Source organism: Amphiprion ocellaris, chromosome 19, assembly GCF_022539595.1.
Source record: "Amphiprion ocellaris isolate individual 3 ecotype Okinawa chromosome 19, ASM2253959v1, whole genome shotgun sequence".
Taxonomy (NCBI): domain Eukaryota; kingdom Metazoa; phylum Chordata; class Actinopteri; family Pomacentridae; genus Amphiprion; species Amphiprion ocellaris.
The window spans coordinates 6,675,707-6,703,402 of NC_072784.1; the positions used below are offsets into that span (position 1 = coordinate 6,675,707).

The following is a 27,696-nucleotide window of genomic DNA, read 5'->3' on the forward strand; positions in this document are numbered from 1 at the left end:
GTTTTTGTTTATTATTATTTTAGTCATGCTCCCTGTGAATTTAAGTTAAGCATTACCACTACTTTTTTGTTCAACCACATCCTTTGTTAGCACGTCATCTTTATTGTAAATTAAATGATTAATTTCCCTGAGAAAACATGCTTTGTGGATGCTTGGGAGCAGTGAAGGATGGTTTTTCATGTTGTAACCTCTAGGCCGGGCGTAACAACCAGCTTACTAAGTAAACAGCAAAATGACATTAATCATGGTCACGACAATTTCCTTTTTAAATCCTGGTATAAACTTACCTATCATAAACAGGGATCCAACTAGCATATGGAACTTGAGTGTAAGCCAGGCAGGAGTGGACCAGCAGCACCTGGTTTGGATGTGGGGACTCCAGCAGGCTCACCTCCAGAAACAACGGTCTGCCTTGCATTCGGCTGAGAGGAAGGTGAGCCTCAGGGTGGAAGCTGGCGAAGGACGCATCTACAAGAAAAGAATATTAGAACAGGAAAGAAAAGGCTCAGCCTAGTCGGTAAAGTTCAATTGTTACTCAGACATCAACTTCAGACATCAGTGTGGTGATTTTGAACACCAGGTGAAAATGTCAAGAGGCTCAAGAGCCATGAGTGATGTGACATTTAAAGAAAAAGCATCACCTGTGGCAATTCTCAGCTGCACAGTGACAGTGGCTGGTGTTGGCTGAACGGGAGGCAGAGTAGGCTGATTCATCACATGGAACCACACTTCACCTGGAGAACCAGCAGAGGAACTACATCCCACCATCAACCTGAACATAGAGACAATCAGTCAGTTTATTTCTATAGCCCTTTACAACAGCCCAAAGGGTGACCAAAGCGCTTCAAAGTGAAAACAAGAGAATAACTTAAAAACAGTACAGTAACTTAAGACAGTGACAGCAGGAAAATATACAATAAAACAATAAAATAAACAGCAAAAAAACAGCACTAAAAATATACATAAAGGAATAAAAGTAATAAAATGTCACCATGCTGTTAGGAGTTAAATGCCATTTTAAACAGGAATGTTTTGATTTAAATAGACGTAGGTCAGTGATGGTGCACATGTCGGGGTGAAGCTTGTTCCAGAGCCTAGGTGCAGCTATAGAGAACGTCCCAAAGTTTAAATTTAGACCTGGATACTTCAAGCAGCCGCTGATTGGATGATGTCAGAGCTCTTTTTTGGTCCTTTAAAATTAAAAGCTCGGATAAATAAAGTGGAGCAAGACCGTTAAGGGCTTAAGTTTAGCTTACGCTAGACAACAACTAAGTTATATGAAACAGTGGAGCACAGAAACACATCTGACATCAAACTGTTGCAGGGAAGGTGAAGTTCAACAGTATAGTGATTAGTACTGCAGCTCATCCTCATCACTGCAGGTGGAGGTGTCTGTGTGTCTCTGGTGGTGTTTTGTGTGCGTCTGCTTTAACCCTCCTGTTGTCTTCATTTACAGGCACCAAAAGATACTGTTTCCTCATCCGAAAAAAATCCAAAAAAAATCAGCAAAAAAAATTCCCCAAATTTCTGAAAATTTGCAAAAACTTCAGGAAGAAAATTCCAATAATTCCTTAAAAGTTTTACTTTAAAAAAATCCCCGAAATTTGGCAAGAAAATATTGTAAATATTTTCAAAAAATGAGTAAAAATCTTCCAAAAAATCCTAAAAATATCTAAAATGATTACATATATATCAGTAAAACTTCTGATATTTTCTTTAAGAACATTCACAGAAATATTCAACCAAAATCCAGCAAAATTCGCTGGATTTTGGTTGATTTTTTTGTGAATGTTCTTAAGAAACATGTTTAACATTTCTTTGTTTCCACCAAAAAATGTTTCAAAAATGCTGAAAATGTGGACAGAAGTTTCACTGTGAAAATATTTTTTTCCCCACATTTTCAAACTTTAAAATGGGTCAATTTGACCTGCAGGACGACACGAGGGTTAAACAACTGTGGGTGAATGTCCCGACTGATGGCATGACTTTAAGGCTAATTTACTGCTCTTTTTCATCTCTCATTCTTAAAATTAACACATGAGCACTTGTATATTTCTACTGGGTGTGAATTTAGCATTCATACAGTTCTAAGTTCCCCCTAATATTTATATTGTTATATTCTGTTAATATCTGTTAAAATAATACTAGCAGTCGTTTCAAATTTTCATTGGGAAAATAAAGGTAATCAGCCAGTTAACTCCACCTCCCAGCAATGCAATCAATTCAAAGCTTAGATAATAGTTCTGACATCAAAACAGTCTACATAAACAAAAACACAATCTTAAAACATGAGCAGACAATTATCCCTCACTGATTCCTGACCATGATTAGCAAGTACTTGTTCCAGCAATGGCTTCCACTACACTGCGGGTGAGAAATAAATTACTGACGACGACAGATCAAACAATGGATTTCCCTCAAGCTACATATAAAAACCTCTCCCACTATTCTCTAAAGTGTGGGAGAGTGTTTGACAGAGAGCCAACAATGCAATGCTCTGTAAGCACTGCAAACTGGAACGGGTTGATCGCACGAGCACAGCTGCTGCACGAGCGCTTGAAGAGAAAGCATCCTGGAGCGCTTTGTGGAGATCACAGCAACAGACGGCACCTTCCTGTTTATGTGTCGATACAAGCTGTTAAAATCACCTATGTGTGGGACGTTTTCTGTTAGCAGTATGATTCAAATTCCGCATTCTAAATGTAGCTTCACTACTACTACAAATTCATTTTTCCACCACTGCTATCATAATGTAACAAACTATGTCATCTCATGCTGTTAATTTGACATTTTGTATTTTCTGTTTACTTTTAACCTTCATATTCATGAGAACATAACTTACACCAACGTTAACGACTGCTGTGCAAATAGTTTTGTTGCCTCTCTATGCAAGAATACATTTGCAGGTGATTATTAAACCTGCATTTTACTCATGTGGCGACTTTTTTCCGTTTTAAGTCAAGTACTCGATAGAAATATTGACTCTCCAGTTCATGGAAAGGATCGATATGACATACAGAAATAACAATGAGCTATGTGACCTTTTGAATTTAAGTTGCTGTATTTTTCTGATCAGGTATCTGACAAATATCTTAGTTATACAAGTATCTTATAGTTGGTGATGTGGATAACATTAAATTATGTAATTAAATAAAATAGCGAAATATTAATGATTCAAGTTTTTAAATTGTATTTTAGGTAGAACTCTCTCCCCTCTCTAGAGAACAGAGTTTGAATGTTAACATCTTCACAACTCAGTATCTTTGTCCAACAAAGACACTGAGAAAGCCTGAATCTGCAACAGTGGAGGCTGAGCAATCGACCCGGGGCATTTAGAAAAGCCACTGCATAGTCTAACTCCTAAAGTTTACCAATGGAAAGATGCTACATGGTTGTTTGCAATGCAAATGTCTGATTTTATAGCTGTATGAGATCTAGCAAACACCACGGCCGCAGAAATAGTAACACAAGACGCACTGCTGAAATAAAGTCAATAATACAGCGGTAAAAACAGAAGCTTAATGTAAACAGCAATGACGTATACCTGACAGGTGAGTTCTCATGTGCAGAATTGCTGTCTGGGTAAGAATGGATACCATGGACTTCCAAAAGATGAAGCGCTGTCTCACCAAACATCTAACAAAGATAGATATTCATAGACGATGGCAAAAATGGTTCACATGACTTCACAAAGCACTAATTTGATGCATGTGTACAATAGTAAGATCAGTCAAACGCAAAATGTTTTTGTATTTAGCTGCATTACAGTTTAATAACCTTCATGAAGCACTGTTACAGCAGCCTGAGGTTTTGGGATCTGCATTATGTGATAGAAATAGAAGTGTGCCTTACATGTTTGTTTACTCCACAGCCATCCTGGGGCACGATGTAGATGTCGAGGTCAGGGGTCAGCCTCTGCAGCCTGCAGGACACATTAGTGTCCTCAGAGGACTGGGCAGGAGGGACCACTGAGGGCTCCAGCACAGAGTCAGGCACCGCAAACACAAAATACTGCCCCACAGCACAGTCTGTTGGCTCAGACACACACGAAAATAATTCCTAAATTATGATGCTGTCATTTAAGTCACTGTAAAATAGAAACAATTAAAATCAAGCTTAAATATTTACAGCAGACTGTGATCACAAACTTCGGGGTCTAAGCTTCTTCTGTCTATCAGTCTTTCGATTTCAGATTTTCCACATGGACAATTTATGCGTGTCAGACAAGTGTTCACAAGATTTTCTTCAGAGAATGACTCACCCTTCACACTTTGTGAACAACAGCCTAAAGAGTTACTGCAGTCAAAATCTGACACAGGTCCAAGGCCACAGGGTGAAGCGAAGGGAGCGTCTCTGTTGGTCCTCAACTGATCTGAATGCAGAGAATAAACAAAAAGAAAAGAGATGGTTCCACCAGAACGGATTTATTCAGCTCAGTGGGAGATGCTGGAGGAATTCAAGGCAGTAAAAGCGTTCCTGGTTACAGCCAGAACCAGATGCTACAACTTCATCTTGTCAGGACTTTTTCTGCCCCCCTGTGGTGATCTGAGGTCATTACATGAACACAATTCAGCCAAAAATCTGATTTACGATGAATTTCAATGTGACCATTAGGTTTCTTCTGGCTGGAAGACAAAAATAATATGGTAAAACATTGTGTTAAAGATATAATGTTAAATTTTAACAATTTGTTTTTACTAAAAATGCTTCTTTGTCATCACTCTGGCCTCCAGTGCCTCCAGAGATCCTCACTGGATTCAGGTCTGAACTCCGGCTGCAATGTTCCAAATTGTTCATACTGTGTTCTGTTAAACCATTTGTTCACCACTTTGGCTGTAAGTTTCACATCACTGCCTTGTTGGAACACCCAAAGCTGCACAAGGACAAGTTTTTCAGCAGACTGTCTGATGTTTTCCTCCACAATCTTAATGTTGGTCTCTTTTCTCATGAAGCCATTTACCTTGACAAGGTTGTCTGGCCCTTCGACTGGGAAAAACTCCCTCAAAGCATTGCATTCACACCAGCATGTTTGACCGTGGAGATTGTGTTCTTGAGGTGGAATGTTTCTACTATTTTTATCTCAAGTAAAACCCAGATCAGTGTGTCCAAACAACTCCATTTATCTCATCAGACCACAAAACTGACGACCAAAAGTTCTCTTCTTTGTCCAGGTGAGCTTTGGTGTGACTTTCTTGAAGAAATAAAGTTCTCCTTGTTCAGTATCCATGGAGACCAGCTTTATCCACGCTTTTTGATAGAAATTACCAGAACCATGTGGGACATCAAAAATGGTGCATTGTTTTAAAAAAAAATGTGACAATTTATGAATAATTTTGAGCACAGCTTTTTAGCAACATGTTAAAAAAAAAACTACACACATAGAAATAGTTTGTGTACAGTATTATTAACATATCCAACATAATGTCTTACTGTATTTTGTCACTTATGTCCAGCTAGAAGAAATCTATTATATATTATAAATTCACTATTAGTCTGAATTTGGCATTTGTATGATAACTTTGGGCTTGACTGTTTATCTTGCACCAAAAACCTCTACCTCTCTACCTCTTCTGTCCCTCTCAATCCGCCCGGCCAGCAGCAGATGGGTTCCCCCACATCAGAGCCGGGTTCTGCTCGAGGTTTTTTTCCCTGTTAAAAGGGTGTTTTCCTTGCCACTGTCACCTTTTGGCTTGCTCTGGGGGTCAGGCATATGGGTTCTGTAAAGCGTCTCGAGACGATTTGACTGTAATTGGCACTATATAAATAAAATTGAATTGAATTGAATTGAAAAAACACCCAAACTCACTCGAAGGAGACAAAATGAGAAACACACTTAAAGGTCTAAACATTTTAAGCTAACCAACTTTTAACATAAACAAACAGAGCTTGAATGAGTTTAAATGAACATTTACCTCTCACTGCTTCTTCTCCACCAGGCGGCAGAAATGGATCATGTGCAGGCTGCTGAGTAATATAATGGGAATATAGGCTATGAACAGGACTGTGCACTGGCAGAGGGATGCTGAAATATCCTGCATCGGGGCCATGAACAAACCACTCCATCATTCTGGCATCAAAGTCTGAGGGATGCTGAGATTCAGATTCTGCTTTTTCAGAGTCCTCGCTGCCTGTAGGATCCAGCTGCTGGTTGTCTTTGGACGCTTGAGGCTGGTAGTAGAGGTGGTAATAATAGTAGTAAGGATGGAGCAGCTCATTTTGAATATCATCTGCTGATTGTGTTTCTGGAGTGGGGGTTGGATGTTCTTGATTGGATGGTTGCTGGGTTGGAGAGGGAAATGCTTGAAGCCGAGGGTCTGGAGTTTTGGACGCTGGAGATACATGGCTGTCTGAGCCGAGCAAACCCCCAGGTCCATAAAACATCCGATAGTAGTCATAATACGTTTGGTAGTAGTGGTGGTAATGATCAGGATTATAGATGAAGGGTGGAGAGGGGAGAGAGGGTTGTTCAGGCGGTGGAACTGTAACAGGGTTCGGTCCATGATGGTGACTCTTTGGGACCTGAGGATGCACTGCAGAGCTCACAGATGCAGAGAGTCTTTTATCGTTATCCAGAAAAACTGTATGTGTGATCCATTCTGGGCTGTATTTCCCAGTGTCAGCTGTTTTATCTGCACTTGACTCGCGTGAGTAAGGATTCACGTAGCGTTGGTCGTGGACTGAAAGCGTTGGCGAATGAGGAAGTGAGTGGACAGAGGACGAATTTATCTTTGGAGCTGTGTCGGGATTTGACTCAACCAGTTGTTTAACATTTCCCATCCCAATATGTGGATAGTAATAGAAGTAGTTGTATAGATAAGGCTGTAGAGGGTAAGGTACATTAAGGGAAGGGGTTATGCGGACTGTTGGGAGGGTGAAAGGATGAGAACTAGTCTTTGTAGCATGTGGATCAAAGTGTTGGATATTGGGAGGCAACACTGGAAATGCACGGTTTTGATACTTCGTTAAAGACTCCTCTGACCCTGGACCAGGGCCTTGAGGTGGGCCAGGACGAGGGATCTTGGGGTGATGGTAGTAGTGGTAGTATGGACTGAAATCATGGCTCGGAGGCTGGACATGAGGAGCTTCAGCCTGAGCTGGAAAGCCTGGAGGAGTAGCACTGTGCTTCTCGGAGAGATCTAATAGAGGAAGTTCTTCATTTTGCTTTTGATCTGGATACAACTGACTTGAATCCTCCATTTCATCTCTAGAAGTCAGAGAAGTGTGGAAGTGTTCATCTGGCTTCCTTGGAGGAATCTGGTGGGAGTAGTAGTCCTGATAGCTGGGCTGGGAATCAACAGGCGGGAGAGGCTGGGCACTAAATGTAGCTTCAGCAGGCAAAGATGTTGGAGAAGGACGATTGTATGAATTATGGACTACAGGACTGGCAAAACTGTGTTCATATGTAGGGTGAGGATAGTAAGGCGGGGCCAGGTAGTAAGGTGGGGCCAGCAGAAAAGACTCCAGAGATCCTAGATGAGGTGGACTGCCAACCCGACGCTGATGGGTCATGGGGACTTCTTCAGAGGGTGAGACAGGACAAGCCAGTGTGAAGATCTTCTTTCCTATTTGAAGAGAAAGTGTGTATTTTCCAGCCTGAAAAAAAAGACCAAGGGTTGTCATAGTGAGACTTAACAGAAAATAACAATTGACAACTTTCTAGTGGTCCTTGAGCTAATCATGTGTGATGTACCATTCCACCAGAAAACCTACACAAATTAAAGAAATTTCACTTTTGTCATTTCTTTTTTAGGATTTAGAACCCTATAACTTTTATACTGAACAAAACATTTGTGACGTCTCTCTGCAGCTAGCCATTGTTTTGTGGTTTCTACAAAGGTGCAGGACTTCATATTCCAGTAAAAAGTGACACAGTGACTAAAAATGGAGCAAAAAAAATTAGTCTTATTAACAGCAACTTCATAAATTTACCTTTACGGTTATACCACACGTAATGAATGGAGCACCCATTACAATCTCTGCATCCTGTTTGTCCAAAGTGTAGCCACACTGCTCCACCAGCAGCGCCAAAGACGTCCATTCTCCTCTCACTGTAGTGAAATGGAAAAAACTACCATCATATTTGATTTTAAAAGTCTGAGGTAAAGAAAATCATTTGACTGTTTTCTGATGTTAGTAGAAAGAAAAGTGACATTTACCATCTATCTTCGGTTCCTCTGTGGCAGTCAGCCCCTGCAGCTTGACAGTCATGCCGTACGGGGAGCAGCAGAGCGAGGACGGCCCAACAGGCTGGGGTGTGATCTGAGAGACTGGACAGGACATCTTGACTGGAGTCCCCAGCCACAGCAGGGGCAACACATAGCTGTCAGCCTGAATGAACATGTTTTTAGAGCATTTTTCATTGCCACTGGCAGAAAAAAACACATCCATTACAGGACATATGTCTTCTGATTAAGAAACGAGATTTTCTCCCTAAAAGTCTGTCCTTTCGAGATGACATGAGACTACAGAGTCACTCCAGTTGAAATGCATGATTCATCTTAACTTTATTAGAAGCAGAAATCCTTCAGCAGGATTGGAAATCGGACGTACAGTTCAAGACACAATTATTAGCCGACTTTTGAAATTTTTGTTTTTTTTCCAAAAAAATTCCCCTAGTTTTAACTTGATTGATTGATTACAAGCTGTGAGCATTATGAAGTTAAAACACAAGATTACACAACAGTGGGTTGGCTCAGTAAAAAGGTCAGTTCTTAAGGGGACTAATAATTTTGACCCTGGTAGTTTTTGTTTTTTGTTAAATAATTGTGTTTCTGTGTGCAAAGTAAAATAATGTAAGCAAGTAAAACACAACTAGGATGTTTGGAAAAGCTGTGTTTAAAATTCCTTAATCTATTTAACAGCACTTGGGAACTTTTTGGGAAAAAAAACAACAAAAATTTCATAGGGGGGGCTAAAAATTTTGTCTTCGATAGCAAGCGTAATTAGCTCAGTTTATTGGATCTTTCACAAATGTGACACCCAGGCTAGTTAAAGTAAATAGTATATTGTTAGCTGTTATAAAAACATACTGAAAGGATCCCACACCTCTTGAGCGACATAGCAGGCGTCATACGGAGCCATCAGACTGAGGTCTCTCCATGTGGTCTGAACAGAGTAACCGCACTGTGGTGGCAGCTGGGACAGGGGTAGCGATGACTCATTTGCTGAAACACAAATAGACGCAAAAGCAGAACCTTAACTTTTGCTGTTATGAAGAAAGAAATCCACGAGGAACTAGTCTGGAGCTGGAGAATGTGTGGCTTCACCTCGGTCCAGCAGCAGTAGTGCAGCTCGTCGTCTCCTGACAGTGAGGGTCATGCCGTCGTCTCCACACTCCACCACAGGGTGCAGCTTCTGCCAGCTCGCCACTGAGCTGCTGACCCGCTGACCTCTGGCTCTCGTCTGGCCTCCCCGAGCCTGGACTGGTAAACAAAAACAAAGCACCTCAGAGAATGCAATGGTGATCTAAGTTGGGGTTTTTTTTTGTGGAACGTAAAGCAGCAGTCGAGAGTCTCAGTGGAGGAATCACTGAGTGCAACTTCAAACTGGAGAAAAACAAATCCATCTGACTGAGTCTGGAAGCAGCTCACAAAAAAATAAAAAATTAAATGAAACAGTCAGCCACACGCATCAAAGTCCCTGTGAGTTAACAAAGTATATGTTTTAATCAAAGACTCTTTCCTTTTAATAAGATCATTTAAAAAGCAAAAAAAATAAAAAATCTGAAACACACATTTCATTCTGATATAAAAACTAGAAATCAGATCATTTTTTGATTATTATTATTATTTTTTGATGTCCAGTATGGAGTATTAAGTATCAAGTGGATCAATAACTGGTATTTGGAAACAATATACAATTGCAGCAAAAATGAAATCTTTGTGTCAAAATTTAGAGTAACTAAAGTCACCATTATTTTCATAGCACACTAAAAGCTACAACCGTTGCACCAAGGTATTTATCCGTATCCGAATTTAAAAATTGAGGTTAAGACACAACTGTGTTATTTATGATGTGACTTTACCTGGGTAATGTAACTCGATAACACAAACATAGCATTAGAAAACATTGTGGAAATGTCTTTGTTTATGTTCTACATAAATATGTCTGTGCTGGAGAATGGTCTGACCGCATCTCATTATTATTCTGCTGAAACCACAGACAGGTTCTGTATCAGAGGTAGTGCAATTTAAAATGAATACATTTTATCAGGAATCTTTAAAAACATGATAACAAAATGTCAATGTCAATCAAAAATGTACAGATACCTGAGTAAGTAACAGTGTACAGATTGCTACCACACACAAATACATTATAAAGGCCTTCTGTCAGCTGTCAAATACAAAATTTAGAGCTTTTAAAAAATTATTTCATTTCTGCCAAACTACACAGACAACTTTCAACACTCAGAGGTGAAAAAATAAATAAATAAGTATATTGACTCAACCATTGTACTTAAGTAAAATTTTGAGGTACATGTTTCGCTATTCTATACTTTCATACAGTTCCAGAGGAAATATTCTACTTTCTAGTCGACTGCATGTGTTTGACAGCTTTAGTAACTTTTTAGATGAAGACTTTACACAATAGATAATAAAAGCAAGCACTTGGTAAAGATCAAACAAGTGGATTACAAACTTTTAAGCTTCTTACAAAAAGCAGTGTGCAGTCAGGCTCCCATTTCAGATGTCAAAGGTCCTCTAAATAGTGGTTTGTTTTTTTTCAGAAACCTCTCACACAGTTTCTTTAAATGAATGTTCAAATGATTCAATATTGCAGCAAAAATTCAAGATCACAAAGCAAAAACTGAAAAGTGTATCAGAACTTCTCATGTTTGGAGCCCTCAGATTGAGCTGTGCTTCCTGTATTTAAAATTCAAAAAAACAAAAATGTAAAAAATTATATTAGCCACAAATAATTTTTTATTAAAAAAAACAAACAAAAAAACAAGTCAAAACTGTAAATAACATCCACATCAAAAACTGCTAGTTTTTATAAAAAACAATTCCTTCTTTTACAGCATTTGACTGTAAAATTCTGGAAATTTTGTATTTATATTAGTCGTATTTTTTTTTTTTTGGGGGGGGGGGGGGGGAACAAAAAACTGCCAAAAACTGTAAATAATATCCACATCAAAAATTGCCATATTTACAATAATAATTCCTTGTTTTACAGCATTTGACTGTAAATTATGCAATTTTAGCATTTATATTAGCCACAATAAATTTTTTTGTTAGAAAGGAAAAAAAAACTAAAAACGCGCCAAAACTGTAAATATCCACATCAAAAATTTCTATTATGTATGGCGTTTGACTGTAAAATCAGACATTTTTTGTATTTACAGTAGCGACATTTTTTTTTACATACATATTTTCAAAGTAGTTTTTATTTACATATTTTACATGAATTTAGACTTATTTCTGGCATCTTTTCTGTCACCGCTTTTTGTTTGTCAGTTATCCCACGTTTCCAGCTCTAAACCCAGTGGACAATGTCATGTTTATTTACAACAGTATGTTAAACACACAACCAAAATGGAAAACAAGCATCATCAGGACTTCTCCTTACCTGAAACAGCAGAATCTGACTGGAAGCCCAGATGACGGCTGTTGGATTCAAGCTGTCCAGTCACGTAGAACTTTCCTTGAACTACTTGTTTAATTTCCCCTTTGCTGCAGTTTCCATTTGGGGGGCCATGGTGAGAAAACAGCCACTCGTGCTCCGTTTGCCTTAAACGGTTCCTTAAACTCGTCTCACTTGAAGAAGGCGCCATTCTGGGTTTGAGTCTCTGTTCGGGCCTTCCTCCAGAGCCGTTAGCGGTCGTCTCGTCCCAGTTTTCCTGGTTCCTCTCGGCGTATGGAGGGGCTCCGGACTCGTGTTCTCCGGGCCTGGAGCCGAGCTGTAGCCGCTCTCTGACCTCCCGGCTGCGGCTGGCGGTGGTTAAAACGCGGCTCCTGTCATTATAAACAGCGGGATGAGGGTTTGTTTGGAAGGAGTGAGCAGCAGGCTCACACCGGCCCACTGGAGGTAAAGCTATTGTAGTGAAGGTGTAAATGAGCAGAACACCGAAGCTGTGTCCTTTTTGTTTTAAATGCATCGCCAATACGAGTTTCTCCGTGTGCACCAAAACACTGGCACGCAGCGAGCAGCTCCTCTGTCTTTGTACACTTCCTGACAGCACACCTGCGCTCTAATTGGAGCTAATTAGGCAAGCGGCGCATGCTCAGTAGGTCGCAAATTATAGCTGCCACTGCTACAAATTTTGCAGTTTAAAAATACAGATTATGAGGCAGATGCTTGAGGAACGCTAATTAAAAAAAAAAAAAAAACAATACTTATTATTATTTTTAACGTAAAATTAGGTACATTGTTCTCGAATAATAATAATAATAATAATAATAATAATAATAATAATAATAATTGTTATTGTTATTATAGATAATAATAATAATAATAATAATAATAATAATAATAATAATAATAATAATAATAATAATAATAATAATAAAATGTAAAATGTTCTCTAACAATAATAATAATAATAATAATAATAATAATAATAATAATAATTATTATTATTATTATTATTATTATTATCATTATAGAACAATTTACCTAATTTTAAATTTTCTAAATTTTATGTTAAAATAATAATAATAATAATAATAATAATAATAATAATAATAATAATAATAATAATAATAATAATAACAATAAAATGTAAAATGCTCTCTAATAATAATTATTATTATCATTATAGAACAATTTACCTAATTTTACATTTTCTAAATATGACATTTTGTAATATGAACAACCCATACTTCCATCACAAATAAAAAGTTCTAGACAAAGACAAAGAAACTGTAATTATATGAGCGCAATATTTCCTTTTGAACACTCAAATATAGAAGTGCTTACAAGACGAAGACTGCCACAGACAGACTTAACAATTAATTTAAACAAAGTTGGAAAACTGAATCCAGCTGCTAATCTGACCTGTTGGATGCTGAAGCTGGACACAGACATGATGGTTGTGCAGTTACTGCAGATCTCGTCAGTTTTATCTCAACCTACCCATGTGATGTAGATACATATAAATACATAAATGTTCATTTTAAATGAACCCTGGAGGAATAATCTGACCAAGATTTAAACCCAGATCTGCTGTTGAAAGGGCGTCAACATGTGTTTGTGAGACCTCAAACAGGTCTCCTCCTTCTCCCAAGACAACTAGAAAAGAATTTTAGTGCTCATAAATGTGACTGTCGGATGTCTGTCACAACAATTTAGGTGATGCTGAATATAATAGTTGTAATGCAACAGACCTGTCATGTCATTATTGCATAACACAGAAAGCTACTTTAAATCTACTCATTCACATCTTCAGAACAAATGCACTTCTCTTTCCACTAGAGGTCAGCACTAGTCTATCTATCTATCTATCTATCTATCTATCTATCTATCTATCTATCTATCTATCTATCTATCTATCTATCTATCTATCTATCTATCTATCTATCTATCTATCTATGCGATCCTACATGTAGCACTCAAAGAATAATTCATCTCCTGCACATAATTTATGCTCACTATTTCGTTTTTGTTTTACTTTTCTCAAATTAAATCTCTACTGCCTGTGTTTTCCCAGCTGTTGAACACAAGATCGTCTAATAACTGCCCAGTAAACAACCGAGCCTCCATGTATTCCCGAACAAAGGCTGTTTTTGTGATATCGTCTGTGAACTGCTGCACTTCCACAAACAGTCAGGACACAACTGGCAAGTCGACCATCTGACAGTTAGTGAGTCTGCCAAGCTGTTATTAGTGATGCCATCACACTGTGGTCAAGATGTTATCAGCTGAGGTCTGACTGCTAATTTTCTCACAGTTCTGTCACCTTCGCTTCCACCTTTAACATGAAGTTCGAAGTGTGGCGAGGCAGCCGCACGGTTTTAAATCATACTGACAACTGCTCTTCATAGAGAGGACCTGAAGGTGTGTGTTTGTAGAGGAACGGGAGGTGGGGGGGTGATCGGTTGATGATGGGCGCGGCGGTGGGATGACTCATATTTGGAGTTGCCTAGCTACGGCCAGGAGTTGTTTTCTTAGACTCGGAGCACGAGTACAGTGTGCACGTCTGGATTTCATTGAGACAGCGAGGCTTTGTGTGGGCGGCATAAACGCAGGGGTGGCACTGAGCAGGAAACAGGAGGAGCAGAAATCTTCCCAAAGTAGAGGAGAAATCACGTGAGGAGAAGCTGGAGTTAGACGCAGCCTTAGGAGCAAAAAGGAGGGGGGAAAAAAAGAAAGCAAAAAGAGCGCCCAGGGTGAGGAAGTGAATCAAGAATGAAAACCCCCGGCCAGTAACCATGGAAACGGGTTGGCTCGACTAAATATGAGGAATTCTTTTTTTATTGGATGTAAACGGTGGCTAGGGCACCGCACACAATCATTCTCCCCGCTGGAAGTTGCGCCGTAGCCTTGGAAAGTGCTGTGCAGCTCACATCTACTGTACAATACATCCAGCATGTCTGCTTCAGAACTGTCTCATTTGAATTCAAACCTGTGGCAGGCAGGCAGGCAGCCAGCAGGGCACATGCAAATGCTTCCAGAGAAATTCTCTTAGCTGCACGTTTAGCATATCCTTTGATGCCTTCATTTGATTTTAATTGCGCCTTCACTTAAAGTTTACCTCTGTCTGTTTACCGCCTACGTGATTGTTTGCATTGTACCGAGTTAAAGAGCCTCTTCTCTTCTCTTCTCTTCTCTTCTCTTCTCTTCTCTTCTCTTCTCTTCTCTTCTCTTCTCTTCTCTTCTCTTCTCTTCTCTTCTCTTCTCTTCTCTTCTCTTCTCTTCTCTTCTCTTCTCTTCTCTTCTCTTCTCTTCTCTTCTTCTCTTCCAGCCCCAACGCCTCTCCCTGCAGGGCCTTGGTGCCAAACAGAACCAGCTGAGGGAGTTTGGGTATTTGATTAGGATTTCTCCTGGGTACCTTACTTTTTGCTGGCCAGCTGGCTGAACACACTTCAGGATCCTCCAGGAGGAGCTACGAAATCTTGCTGGAGAGAGAGAGACGTCTGGAATGTCCTGCTTAGTCTGCTGCATCCGCAACTCTGGATAAGTGGAAGAAGATGGATCAAGAAGAAGCCAAGAGTGTTCAACAATTTCAGCTATAAAACAAACTGCTTGTGTTAAGAAGAGCATCAAACTTAAGTAGACAAGAGCAAGTTTAACCCTCCTGTTGTCCTCATTTACAGGCACCAAAAAATATTGTTTCCTTGTCTGTAAACAAATCCAAAAAATCAGCAGAAAAATTCCCCAAATTTATGAAAATTTGCAAAACTTTCAGAAAGAAAATTCCAATAATTCCTTAAAAGTTTCCCTGAAAAGTTTAATTTTTTTAAAAAATCTTGTAAATATTTTCAAAAAATTTGTAAAAATCTTCCCCAAAAAATCCTAAAAATATCTAAAGTGCCTTTTTTGCCTCACTTGTGTCGTTTGTCCAGTTTTTTGTCGCTTTGTGTCTCGTTTTTGTAATATTTTGTCTTGTTTTGTTGTTTTTGGTCTGTTTTTTTGCCTGACTTTTGTCGTTTTGATCATAAAGTAAAATGCTATATTATTCAGTTCCAGATACCTGTGACTAAATGTTTTGTTCCTTTGTAGACACTCTATGATGTCAAAGTTGTAATGCACACATGATAAACTGAAGCATAATGCTTTAGAAATTTAACTTATTTTTCTTAAGAAATTTAAGGTTGCTCTTGATGTTTTGTTAAAAAAAAAAAGATAATTCCTTAAATGTGAACATTTTCAGAATGCACTTTTTTTGCACTAAAACAAAGGAAACATTTGGATCTGTGGTTATTTGTAGGTTATTATGCTGTGATTTTACAGGTCTGGCCCACTTGAAATCAAACTGGGCTGAATGTGGAACCTGAACTGAGATGAGTTTGACACCCCCGATTTAGAACATGCTTATCAGTACTAAACAATAAAAACTGAACATGCAGTTTTTCTCTTACCAAATGACCAGTGTTGCCTTGCTGCTCATATGTTCACAAATGAATCAGAAGCTCAGAGCTGGCACAAACTTTAGGGAGTTGGCCATTACTGGAAAATGAAAACTGATAATCATCTCACTACTGAGTCGAAATGGAAATTCTGTGTGTGTGTGTTTTCCTGAATGTGTCACTCCCTTAGAGGCTGATGAGTCTGCAGTATGAATGCACAACATCACATGTGTGTGTTTGTCCTCAGAAACTGAGGCCATGTGTCACTGCATTGGAAGCCAGATGAAGATGTATACATGTACGCGAGTGCGACTGACTGGCAGACATGCCTTTGCTGTAACTTATCATCAAACCCAGCCTGTTGACACTACGAGCACACGAGGGTCGACTTTTCAAATTACTCAACAGCCTGGGGTGAGGTGAATTTCAACACTGACGCTGGGCTCTTTTGTTTGTTCTGCCTCATTCAAAGGAACGTTCGCAGCACATTTCATTGACATTACCCTCGCAAATCCTGTAAATATACTCTGGGGCTGTTTTTATAACAGGGGTTTAGAAATCTCAGGGCAGGGTGCGACATTGTGTAAGACGGAAAAGGAATGAGCAGAGTGAGACGGTCGACCACAGACAGAGCTTTACTATTGTGTAAAGCAGCAGTGACTTGGCTGTGGTCAGGCTCACTCTGCTGGCATGTAGGCACTGCTTGGCTGGCTGCGTTTCACACACTCATGTTGAAATAGTCCTTCTCTGAGACTCCTCGCAAACACCTTAATTAAGGGATTTTCTCATTACTCAACCCAAAATAGCAATCCGTCCCGCTGTAGGCCGTTGTTTGTCTATTTGCATCAAAGTCTCGGCATTTATCCGATGCTCTTTTTCCACACAATTTAACATGCGTCAAAGTGATAAATCATTAACATTACCAATGTAGCAAACAACTGCTAATTAAGAATGCAAGGCCCAGCTTTAATATGAAAGATGTGACAAGTCACCAATGATAGAGGAGTGCTTGTTGAAGAGAAAATTACCTTCAATTAACGGGCCTCATAATTCACTTTCGACAATATTAAATGTCAAAGTGTAATGTGGTTCACTTCTGTGCACTGAACAGCAGATTGAGCTCTGATTTCAGTTCCACAGTGTAAAATAAACTGTGAACTAATAGAACCACCCTGAACCAGCCAACCTTGAGAAAGCTTTGCAAGGCATCTTCATTAATACTTGTGCATACAACACTTGGCAGATCACACAATATCACAACTGTTCCGAGTGATCCTTTATGACTCTGGTTTTTCCAGTACTGATACACAGTGGCAGCATGACAAAGGGCTGACTGCAGAGCAACACATCCTATTGGTCTTCTGAAACAGTTACGCAGGCATGTGATTTGTCGACTTGTGTTTGGGTCTCAAAAACGTGTTGTGGCTAAGCTCCTGCCCCGCCCCCCCCCCCCTCCTGCTACTTTACCACTCTACCGCTGGATTTTGCGGTCAAACACTCACTAAGTTTGCATTCTGAAAAATGATAGCTGACTGATGCATGACTCATGGCATTTCCTCTCCCGAAAATAAATCAAGAACCGAAAAAAGCAGGATTCTTGCATAACTAAAGTGGCAGAAAGTGGCATTACTTTTTCCTCAATAGCTGTGAGTGATTTTGTGAAGCTGTGCTGAGCTGCAGAGGCTGAAGGGAGTGGCATATCACACCGAACAGTACATGGACAAGCAAAGCTTACCTCAGCTGCAAGGTGGGGTCGACACGCCCAGAACAGAAGCAGGTCCAACCACATTCTACATTCTCAGCTCTGCCTTTTTCACAGTCTGTGCCTTTGGTGGTTTTGTACACTCCACATCACTGTCAGATTACAAATAGTTGCAGATGCATCACTGTGTCACATTGTACAAGGTTCTGATGGGGTTACATGCATCCAGGGAGATACGCATCAGCTCATCTGATTGTGTTCGTTGTGAAATTTCAACAAGATATCTCAGATGTAGTGTAGATTTGGAGGAGGTTAGGCAATTGCATTCCAATCCTGAATTGCAGGATTTCAACGGACTGAAATTCTTTCCCATAGGGATTTAGGTGGAACATGAAGCATCACAACAAAGGTGTGGCACCTGAAATACAGCCTGCTTCAGATGAATGAATGAATTCTCATTCTTTTCAGCCTTCTGTTAATATTCCTTCTCATTCATAAGTAAGATGTTTTTGCTTTTGTGTGAATATGTGCACGTACGTGTGCGTTTAACCCATAGAGTCTATGGTTTAACCTCATGACCCCACCAGAGCGCTGCCCCACAAGTAGCCTCGCTTTAAACCCCAGCAGGCTGAGCTTCCCTCGGCGGTCAGTATTGGTGGGTGAGTTATTTCTGAGGCCTGTTATTATCCTCATGGCTCACACCTGAGGCTGAGAGAGTCTGGCATGATACTGACCGGGTATGCTGCTTTCCTTTGACTCACACTTTTGTTGGTATGTTGCCATAGTTTTACACTGAGCAGAAGCAAACAAGTGACTTTAGTCTCCCAGGCAACGCCCAGAGTAATTCAGTCTGTCTTATCTACTTATGCTTCTGACTCTCCTGCATGACATCTTCATTTTCTGGTATTAATTATCAAGATGTTGTCAGATTCCAACTGTCTGTTATTTTTTACTGGAGATTTCATTCACAGCTGATCAGGGAGATCAGAGTTTTATATATAGATACTTATGAATCCCGAGGGAAATTCAACTACATTTTAAGTAAAGTTTATCTTCTGTACACCTGCTGACATTTCAACTGCCTACACAGGACACATGAGAACTATTTCACTTACTATTTTAATTACTTTCTCCCTTTGCTGAACCACTGACACCTACTGTCTCTTTTTTCCGATTGAGCTGCAATCAGTGGTTTTACCTGAAAAGTGAAGCTATTGCTAAAACGACAAAAATATCTGACACTGGCCCCAGAATCGAATCAGTTCTCAAGTTTACAGCCTGCTACAATAAAAAGTTTTGGTCTTGTTGGTCTAATGTTTCAATTCATGACAACTCCATGATGGGTGATTTTTTACTTTAGCCTTACCAAAAAACAGGAGAAAGATTGTTTTACCTTTTTTCCCCTTTGCAGTCTACTTTAGCTTCACTTGGTCCACTGATGTTCAAGCATTGCTATCTTAGCTCACACTTTGAGCCTCCAGATCCTCCTGGACTGCGTTGATGATTTCATCATTACTTTGAAAACGGTGACCATGCAAGTGGGATTTCAGTTTGGGATACAGATGTAAGTCATATGATGCTAGAACAGGTGAGCAAGGAGCATGGGGCAGCAGTTTAAAGCCACAGTTGACTGCTTCTATCATCTGATGTGTGGGCAGACGTATTAATGAGCAACAGCACATCAGCTCAAAGCTTTCTCCTCCTTTTTACTAATTGCTTCAGGCATTTAAGTTTTTGTGGACAGAGATAGAAGACTCTACAGTGTGCAATTATGCCCTGAAATAGGAGTTAGGCCTTCTTTCCCAGATGAGGCAGAGAACTTTTTATATAATTCACCTTTTTAAATTGTTGTATTATTGCTTAAAGTTAAGCTTAATTAAGGGTGTGGCCGTACTGAGTGACAGGTAGGTGTTGCTGTACAACAGTCCATGACCCAGTTTAGCTCTAGTCACATACCACCTCTGATCCAGAAATGAGCAGAGCTGCCATTCACACAGGAGGAGTAAGGGACTGTCACACTGGGTTTTAAAATCTCTGTTTGGAAAACCTACGTATGATGTCACACAGGGTTCATCTATCTTGATGTACAGTCTTTGACATTCCAACTGCTTTCATTTTCTACATTTTATTGTAATTAATTTTAATTTGCCCTTATTTGTCACAAATACATTACAGTACTATGACATGTTGCTTTTTGCATATCCCAATCAGGGTCAGAGCGCAGGGTCAGCGATAGTACAGCGGCCCAGGAGCAGGAAGGGGTAAGAAGGGCCTTGCTCAAGGGCTCATCGGGGTTTGAACCTCTGACCTTCTGATTAGTAGTCCAGAAACTTAACCACTACCCCATTCTCTACTTTAAAGTGCCTAGATCTCAACTAGTCTGATTCACTTTATGTAGACTTCAGGTATAATAATAATATAATGATAACTATTTATCCTTAAGAACAGCATTCACAAGGTGCTTTGACAGTCAAAACATGCAAACACAGACAATCAAGCAGGACAAAAGGAGTCAAGGCAGAGCAAATGATAATAACTTAATGAATAATTAGCTAGATTAGCTCGCATGTCAAACAAAGCAACTAGGCAGTTTAAAAATTAAACTAAATTGAAGGTTAAAAGTTAGAAATCTAAAAAAATTAAAGACGACGTCACAACATGGAACTAGGCAGCTAAAATGAAAATAAAACAAGAGAGAACATAAAATAAACAGGACGTAATATAGAACAGAACACTTAAGCTAATTAAAGCTAAAAGTAAACGTCACATTAAAGCAAGTCTATAAAAGCTGATTTTCAGAATTGATTTAAAAGAAGTTTCTGACTGCAAGCCTTATCTCCTCAGTTCATCTGCTTCCTCCTGTGTTTCCGCTATCTGCAAAACAAACCAACACACTTTGTTTAGCTTTTGGGCTTAGCATCGTTCAAGATGATTGGGATTGGTTTAAAGAAATGCAAACTAGAAAGGGCTTTTTTCCCCCTCATATAGCAGAATTGTAATGAGGTGCAGTCAGACCATTCCTCAGCACTGAGGAGATTGGTCTGGTTATGCAAGACTACATTTAACTGGCGTTTGCTGATCCATTTGTTAATTACATTTAATATGAATTATCAACTAGTCCTGACACGTCATTTAAAATGTTGCCTCACTTTTCACTGATTGTATTTTGGCCTCAGCAAACTTACATTTTAAGAAACAGGTGGAAATATCTGTAGTTTCTTAAACATCACTGTTGAACGCTGAACTAAAGCGTTGTTTTAGTGAAACCGAAAAAAGCTGTTTTAAATCAAACCACATTGCAAAACTGTTTTTTCTTAATTTTTATTGTTACCTCTTTCTGAATGCATACAGAATCTAAAAAGTACATTTCAGGGTGACAATATCGGCCTCTTAGTTCTCTGAGGACACTTTTTAAAACCAGTCTACTGTGTCTTGTGGCTCTGACATCTGGATTTTGCCCCGTTTAGATCTGAATTACCACAGGAATTCATCCACATTTTGGCATCATAGAGGGCTTTGGTGAGCAAGTAAATGTGATTATGCGTTAATAAAGAATTATGTGATGTGATATCAGTGGATAAAAGACAGAAGATTCTCCCTCAGACTAAACTAATCCATGTGATCTGCTCGAGAATCATTGGAATCCTTTGTATTATGTAAGTCCTCGTTACCAATGAAGCTATGCTGATGAGTAAGACTTAAAGAACTTATAGTAATGTGAAGTATCCCTCCCTCCCACCACTTTACGTTCTAGTTCCTCCCTTATTCTACCCCTGCTTTTTCCACTTAAGCAGTGGCTTGAACTCATTTGCCCCCACCTATTATTCCCTCGATGGCAACCAACAACATTCCTTCATCCTGAAACTTTTTCCTCCCTAACAAAAGCGGGAAAAGACGCAGGTTCTACTGTTTACACGCACAACAGCAACAATGTGATCGCGATTAGGTCAGCTGTAGTCTGTTGCCATGGCACCAAGCGTGGAGTATTGTCAATAATATTTAGTTTTATAGAAGTGACCCCCTCCACTCTACTCCACTCCACTCCCAAATGACAGTGAGTCATCAACTGTCCTCCCAGAGAAAATCACCACCGTCAACTGTAGCGAACAAAGACGTGAGACACCGAAGGAAAAACAAGTCAGTTTGAGCCTTTTGTATGAGTGTAAAATAGACAGAGAGGAAGCAAACAGTAGAGTAGGAGGAGGAAAAGGAGGGGGGGGAGAAAAAGGCAGAGATTATGTGATCAACCAAGCAAGAGGCTTGTCTGGGGTGTGGACTTGAAAAGAGGGCAGGGTAAAAGTGGGCGGATGGGTAGTTTCTAGTGTTTGTGCATTTAGACTCCGAGTCTGAAATTAGTATCCTTGAGAGCAGCAGGAATTAGACTTGAAGAGACAATCAGCGACCTAACAGTAAGTCAACTCTTTTCTTTTTGCTAAATCTGTTATTTCTATACAGCTGTTTTTGAACAGAATGTGCCCTACAGTTTGTGCATTTTTTTAAAATTTAAAACTCAAGAAAAGCTGCTAATGATGAAATAAAAGGTAAAGGTAGGCGTGTGATACCTGTTCGCCTTCTTTAGTTTGCTTTTCAGCAGGTTTGGCTGCTTTCTGATACTCCCTGCACCAGTTAGTGGTGAGGTAAATAGTTTGGATGTTCTTTTTTTTTTTTAAAGACACAGGACTATGTTTGTGACCTAGCCCAAACCAGATGTATTTAGTTTTGTGTAATGGAAAATACACTCTATCCAAAAAAAAAAAAAAACCCAACAAAAACCCTGCAGGAAGAGTCGGCATGTCTCGTTTTCTGGATACATTTCAGGAGAGATTTGATCAAAGTATTCCACAAGTGTGTTTTGAGTTAAAGCATCAGAAGTTTTTCATTAAACTTCAGTCATCTGGTGCACAGAGTATGTTTCAGCTTTTTCTTTTTTGCGCTTGAGGCTGAAACTACTCAGACGTGCGCAAACATTTACATTTTATCTGCCACTTCATTTTTAGTGGTTTGAAACAGATGAAAGGTGGGAAATACTTGTCGAGATGTGTCAGGCGGGATCACATGCGTACCAGCTTGCCCCCGCCGTCTGTGTTTGTGTGTGTTTGTGTGTGTTTGCGTGTGAGTGTGTGAGGACCCAGCCCTTGACCACTCCTTTACCATGGAGAGAACCAGCACATTCCAGATGTGCCTCTTCCTCTGTTCACACCCAGTCAGCAGCAGCGTTCACGTATAAATGAGATTATATGTTGATCCAATCTGGGATCTGAGTCACCTGTAGAGGGGATAATGCAAAGGGACAATTACAGTCAGGAAGTCTAAGAAAAGCGTGGCAGAGAGTTGTTGTAAACTAGTTTTAAGTATGCGTTTTGTGGCTTTTTTTTTGTGTTAACTCGTCTGTTGTAATTCAAATCACCGAGATCACGTGTGGAGCAGCTAGGTGGAGGAATAGCATGTATTCTCTCCGGTTATTTCAGGGAGTGGCGGCTTACTTGGAAGCGTCAGACAAGCCCAAACTCATCCGCATGTTGTGAACTTCCCTCCTTGATCGCCCAGCAGGGATTTGATTTACAGATCTACTTCTGCTCAAATATCAATCGACGCCTCTGCATTAGCTTCCCCTCTGAATCTTCATATGAACATTACATCGCACTCTATTTGTAGGCATTTTACTAGCAGCACGTTAGCCGTAACTCAAAGTAATTAGAAGTTAAGAGGCCACGCCCTGAGTGGGTGCCAGGGTCTGGCCTTGCTTTGGTACTCCGGATGAATGTTTTCACCAAGTGTGTGTGTGTGTGTGTGTGTGTGTGTGTGTGCTTGGGGCTTATATTAATGGCTTCCTTTATTATGAAAGCAAGCAAGAAGTTTGCAGCTTTTGTTTCAGGCTGTTCTTCCTTGTTCGCTGTCTATTTTCGATCCGCTCTGAGCTAATCTTACAGTTACGTCATTCCAGCACAATAAAGATCTATTAAATGTTAAAAACAAGCTCTTTCTTTGTTCCTCTCCGCAGCACTGCCAACATGCTGATCCTCCTCGGTGCCATCTTTGCCCTTCACATCATAGGCATCGTCCTGCTCCTGGTGGCGACTATTGACAATGTAAGTGTGATTACAGTTTTAATCGCGACAGTTTAACATGCACGGTGTTGCACGGTTACCGCAAACACCTCACAGCCTCAAGGCATCATTTCCACACCGTAATCTCTGACTTCCTCCCCGGTGTGAGTGTCATGTACACCTCTAACGCGATGACAGACGTCTAAGAACCAAGACTCATCACTGCAGGCCTTCATTCCTGCTCTGTGAGTGGTCCAGTGTTCTTCTCAGGGCCGCATGTTTAACATTTCTGGGTGACAGATGGGCCGGCCCACCTGGTGCCAGCGAGTGTACGCGTCCACGCTGCACACACACATTTAAATATGCCAGACTCTTGGCTGTGTTGCAGTGAATGGTGCATACCAGAGTGAGATCTATGGAATGTCTAGCCCTCTTTCTTTTTCTTGTTCCTTCCTCCAAATACATTTCAGAACTCTGCTGGCTCCGCTGCTGTGTTTACCCAACACACTGCCACCGACTCCCCTTGTTGTGATCCATTCATTTGCCTTCAGCTTGTGAGATAGTTGACTTGTAACACTGAAGTTTTGTGTCTCTTCCTTTCTCATCAGGCCTGGTGGGTAACTGACGACATATACACTGATGTTTGGGGCCGATGGATTATGACAAATAATGTGTGGAACCTCACAGACCTTCCCTCAACCTACCCATCCAGTAAGTGACATATTTCAAGACACTTGAACATACAAATTTGTAAGTAATTATCATTTCAGGTGAAGTTAGGCGACAATATCTCACTCATTTTGACCACATTCCCTGTGCTTCTTGAGGGCATTCCCTTTAAATCAGACATATTTATACAAAATGACCAAAATAAAGTTAGGAAATATATTTAGGTGTCATTAATTAAGAATTTGATGATCAAAAAACCTTCACCGTCAAGGCTGTGTAAGTGAGATTTGATCAGATTCGACCAAGCAAACTCTCTGTGACCAGATTGTGATTTAAATTGTTATAAATCCTGGTTGTCTGTTCACACCGGATCGCATCACTTATGGTTAGAATGTAATTAACAATCTAGATTTTTCAGCTCTATTGCATTAATAGCTTTGCTGAATTCTATTCTTTGTATCAATATCAGGAATAATAATGTTTTGGGAGCTGTGTGATGAATATTAAACACAAAATAAAGTGCCAATTTCATTTTAAAGTGCCTCCCAGAACATGCAAATGTAAATCAAATGAACACGCACAGTACAGCTATCCAGACTGATGGTTTTGCATTGCAAATTAAGACCATTATAGGTCAGCGTGAGAAATAAAACCTCAAGTATTAACTTGTGTTCTATCTTCTAGAGAAATCCAGTCGCTCTTTACTGAAGCTCATAGAATTCATATGAGAATCTACACATATGTGCTCTGAGATGGCATATGTTGCTAATTGGCGCTGTATAAATAAAACTGAACTGATGGCAATGGTTAGTTTTGTGACAAAGCAGCTGTTGTTTGTCTTCGCGTGACATTTGGGGTGTTAGAAAGTAACATTCTTGTCATGTCAACCGTCTGACTGGAGATATAAAAGACTGTCACTGTGATGTTCCTGTTTCCTGGGAGTGTCGGTTTTGCCTGCAGACTCCTCACTGTGCTTCTCTCTCTGGCTCCCCCTGCAGATTACCTCCAGGCAGTGCAGGCCAGCTCGGTCCTCGCCTGCATATTCTCCATCCTGGGAATCTTCGTGTTCCTGGCTCAGCTTTTCACCCTACCAAAGGGACATAGGTTCACCATCTCTGGTATATTTCAGCTGCTTGCCTGTGAGTATGATTCTCTCCATCTTCCATTTGATTGTCTGTCTCAGGGGTGTCAAACTCATTTTAGTTCAGGGGCCACATTCAGCCCAGTTTGATCTCAAGTGGGCCGGAGCAGCAAAATCACAGCATAATAGAGAAACAAAATGACAAAAGATGAGACAAACGACACAAAACGAAACAAAAAAAGACAAAAAAAAAATGGGCAAAAAAGATTTTAAAAAAATCACACAAATGAGGCAAAAAAAGACACAAAATGACAAAAACATGACACAAACAATTAAAAAAAAGACAAAAAGCAAAAAAACAGTACAAAATATTGCAAAAATAATGCACAAAATGACAAAATCGAGAGATAAAATTACAAAAAATGAGACAAATGACACAAAAACAAAAAAGAGACAAAAAATTTCATAAAAAACAACAAAACAAAACAAGACCAAAAAATACACAAATGACACAAACGAGACAAAAAATGACAAATAAGAGCCAAAACGACAAAAATAGTCAAACTACACGAGCGAGATAAAAAAACAACAAAAACGACAACACAGCAAATAAAGCAAAACACAAAATGATCAAAAACAACAAAAAACAAAAGGCAAAAAGGAAACACAAAACGACAAAAACAAGAATCAAAAGTCAGATTTAAAAAAAAAAATAAAAAAATATTACAAAAATGAGACACAAAAGAACAATGAGCAATCTAGTACTGTACTTTATGATCAAAACAACTTGCCTTGGTCTAGAAATTAGTTTAAATTTGCAGTTTTACAAATTTACAATCAGTAGTTCATGTCTTCTCTGGAATTTTTACACTTTGAGGGCCGGATTGGAGCCTCTGGAGGGCCGGTTTTGGCCTGCGGGCCTCATGTTTGACACCCCTGGTCTATCTTTTTTGCTCTCCCCTCACTGACCGCCACATCCCCTTCGCTTTAGGCCTGTGCATCATGATCGCAGCCTCCATCTACACAGACCGCTTCCACCTCGATGAGCGCAACGGTTGGTACGGCCACTGCTACATCCTGGCATGGATCGCCTTCGCCCTCACGTTCTTCTCCTGCATCACTTACTTCGTGCTACGTAAGAAGACCGCATGAGAGGGACACTAGAGTTTGCTCCAGCCAGCCCCAAAATCTTTGGCAGGATCTGCTCTTTCAGCTGAAATCTGTTTGTGTCAGATTTGAGCTGCTAGTGTAGATAAACGCTGATCCTCTCAAATGCATACCGGTGTTTAATTGAGTCTGCTTTCAGATAATCAGGGTTTTAGAATTTGTGATTATTTCTGCGGTAAACGGCAGACTCAGTCAATCACATTTGTATTTGGGTTTATTTTTTAACTGGGCTGGATTTTTTGAGGGCATCTAAGGATTAAAAATATTTTGTTAACTGAAAGTAAAAGGCCTTTGTGTTTATAAGATGCTATGATAAATTAAGATCTATCGATATTCCTGGCTTTGAAGAAAAGCAGGTTGAAGAGTAAAATCTGTGGTCTTTTTATTTCTGTATTTTTTTTTGCAATGTACATTTACACATGATAGATTGTTAGATTAAAAGGGGAGAGATTTGGATTTTTGTTTATTATTTTTTTGCAATATTTTATTCTTAGTTCATCTGTTTTATTTCGTCTATCGGCTCTGGTTTTACTTCGTATAATATGCCACTAAATAAACAGTGTAATTACAATGTGATGGCTTCGTATGTTAAAGCTGGGCCTGTTTAAAGTCTTCAAATTCTTTCTTATTTCTGTGTAATCTCATAAGATTGTACTATGATAAAAACTGACCAACGATAACACAATATAGTTCATTTTGTAATATTTTTTGTGAGGAAGACACCAAACCAAGCCAAATAATTTACATAGTTGGAGGAAACCTAAAGCAGAATGTCCTGCTTCATGTATCCTCAAAGAAACTGTCTTACGCAGAGCGGTAGAAAGGCAACAGCCTCGACTCCTGAAGCATGAGATGTAACATGTAAATATGATTTGTTCCCCACAATTCTCTGTATGTCTGAAACTGTTTTATTTTTGTTACTATTATGTGTCATTTTGAATGACAATGAAAAGGATTTTTACAATATTAAAACTTGATTTTCAATCAGTCCTTGATGTTGTTGCTGTATCTTCTTCACTTAGT

General features: G+C 39.6%; 2 protein-coding genes across 3 annotated transcripts in view; one reads left to right on the forward strand and one right to left on the reverse strand.

Annotated features, from left to right (window-relative positions):
- The window catches only part of LOC111585893 (uncharacterized), a 21,865-nt gene extending 6,939 nt beyond the window's left edge, over positions 1 to 14,926 (reverse strand). Inside the window, exons 1-12 of one of the 2 annotated variants that reach the window (XM_055005465.1) lie at positions 14,733 to 14,926; positions 11,569 to 11,954; positions 9,267 to 9,422; positions 9,046 to 9,164; positions 8,157 to 8,328; positions 7,930 to 8,048; positions 5,913 to 7,593; positions 4,262 to 4,372; positions 3,853 to 4,028; positions 3,545 to 3,636; positions 642 to 772; positions 288 to 468 (exon numbers count right to left, since the gene is read on the reverse strand). In XM_055005465.1, the coding sequence (XP_054861440.1) occupies positions 288 to 468; positions 642 to 772; positions 3,545 to 3,636; positions 3,853 to 4,028; positions 4,262 to 4,372; positions 5,913 to 7,593; positions 7,930 to 8,048; positions 8,157 to 8,328; positions 9,046 to 9,164; positions 9,267 to 9,422; positions 11,569 to 11,773 (3,143 nt within the window). In that variant the 5' untranslated portion in view covers positions 11,774 to 11,954; positions 14,733 to 14,926. Of the gene's footprint in view, positions 1 to 287; positions 469 to 641; positions 773 to 3,544; positions 3,637 to 3,852; positions 4,029 to 4,261; positions 4,373 to 5,912; positions 7,594 to 7,929; positions 8,049 to 8,156; positions 8,329 to 9,045; positions 9,165 to 9,266; positions 9,423 to 11,568; positions 12,168 to 14,732 lie in introns of those variants that run through there. The other variant, XM_023295526.3, reaches the window with a different exon arrangement.
- A 7,040-nt stretch (positions 14,927 to 21,966) lies between these two features.
- Positions 21,967 to 27,663, forward strand: LOC111585895 (epithelial membrane protein 2-like). The gene is made up of 5 exons (XM_023295529.3): positions 21,967 to 22,118; positions 23,711 to 23,798; positions 24,365 to 24,467; positions 25,424 to 25,564; positions 26,498 to 27,663. The coding sequence occupies exons 2-5, from the start codon at positions 23,721 to 23,723 to the stop codon at positions 26,656 to 26,658; spliced, it is 483 nt and encodes a 160-aa protein (XP_023151297.1). The 5' UTR covers positions 21,967 to 22,118; positions 23,711 to 23,720; the 3' UTR covers positions 26,659 to 27,663.
- The last annotated feature ends 33 nt before the right edge of the window (positions 27,664 to 27,696 follow it).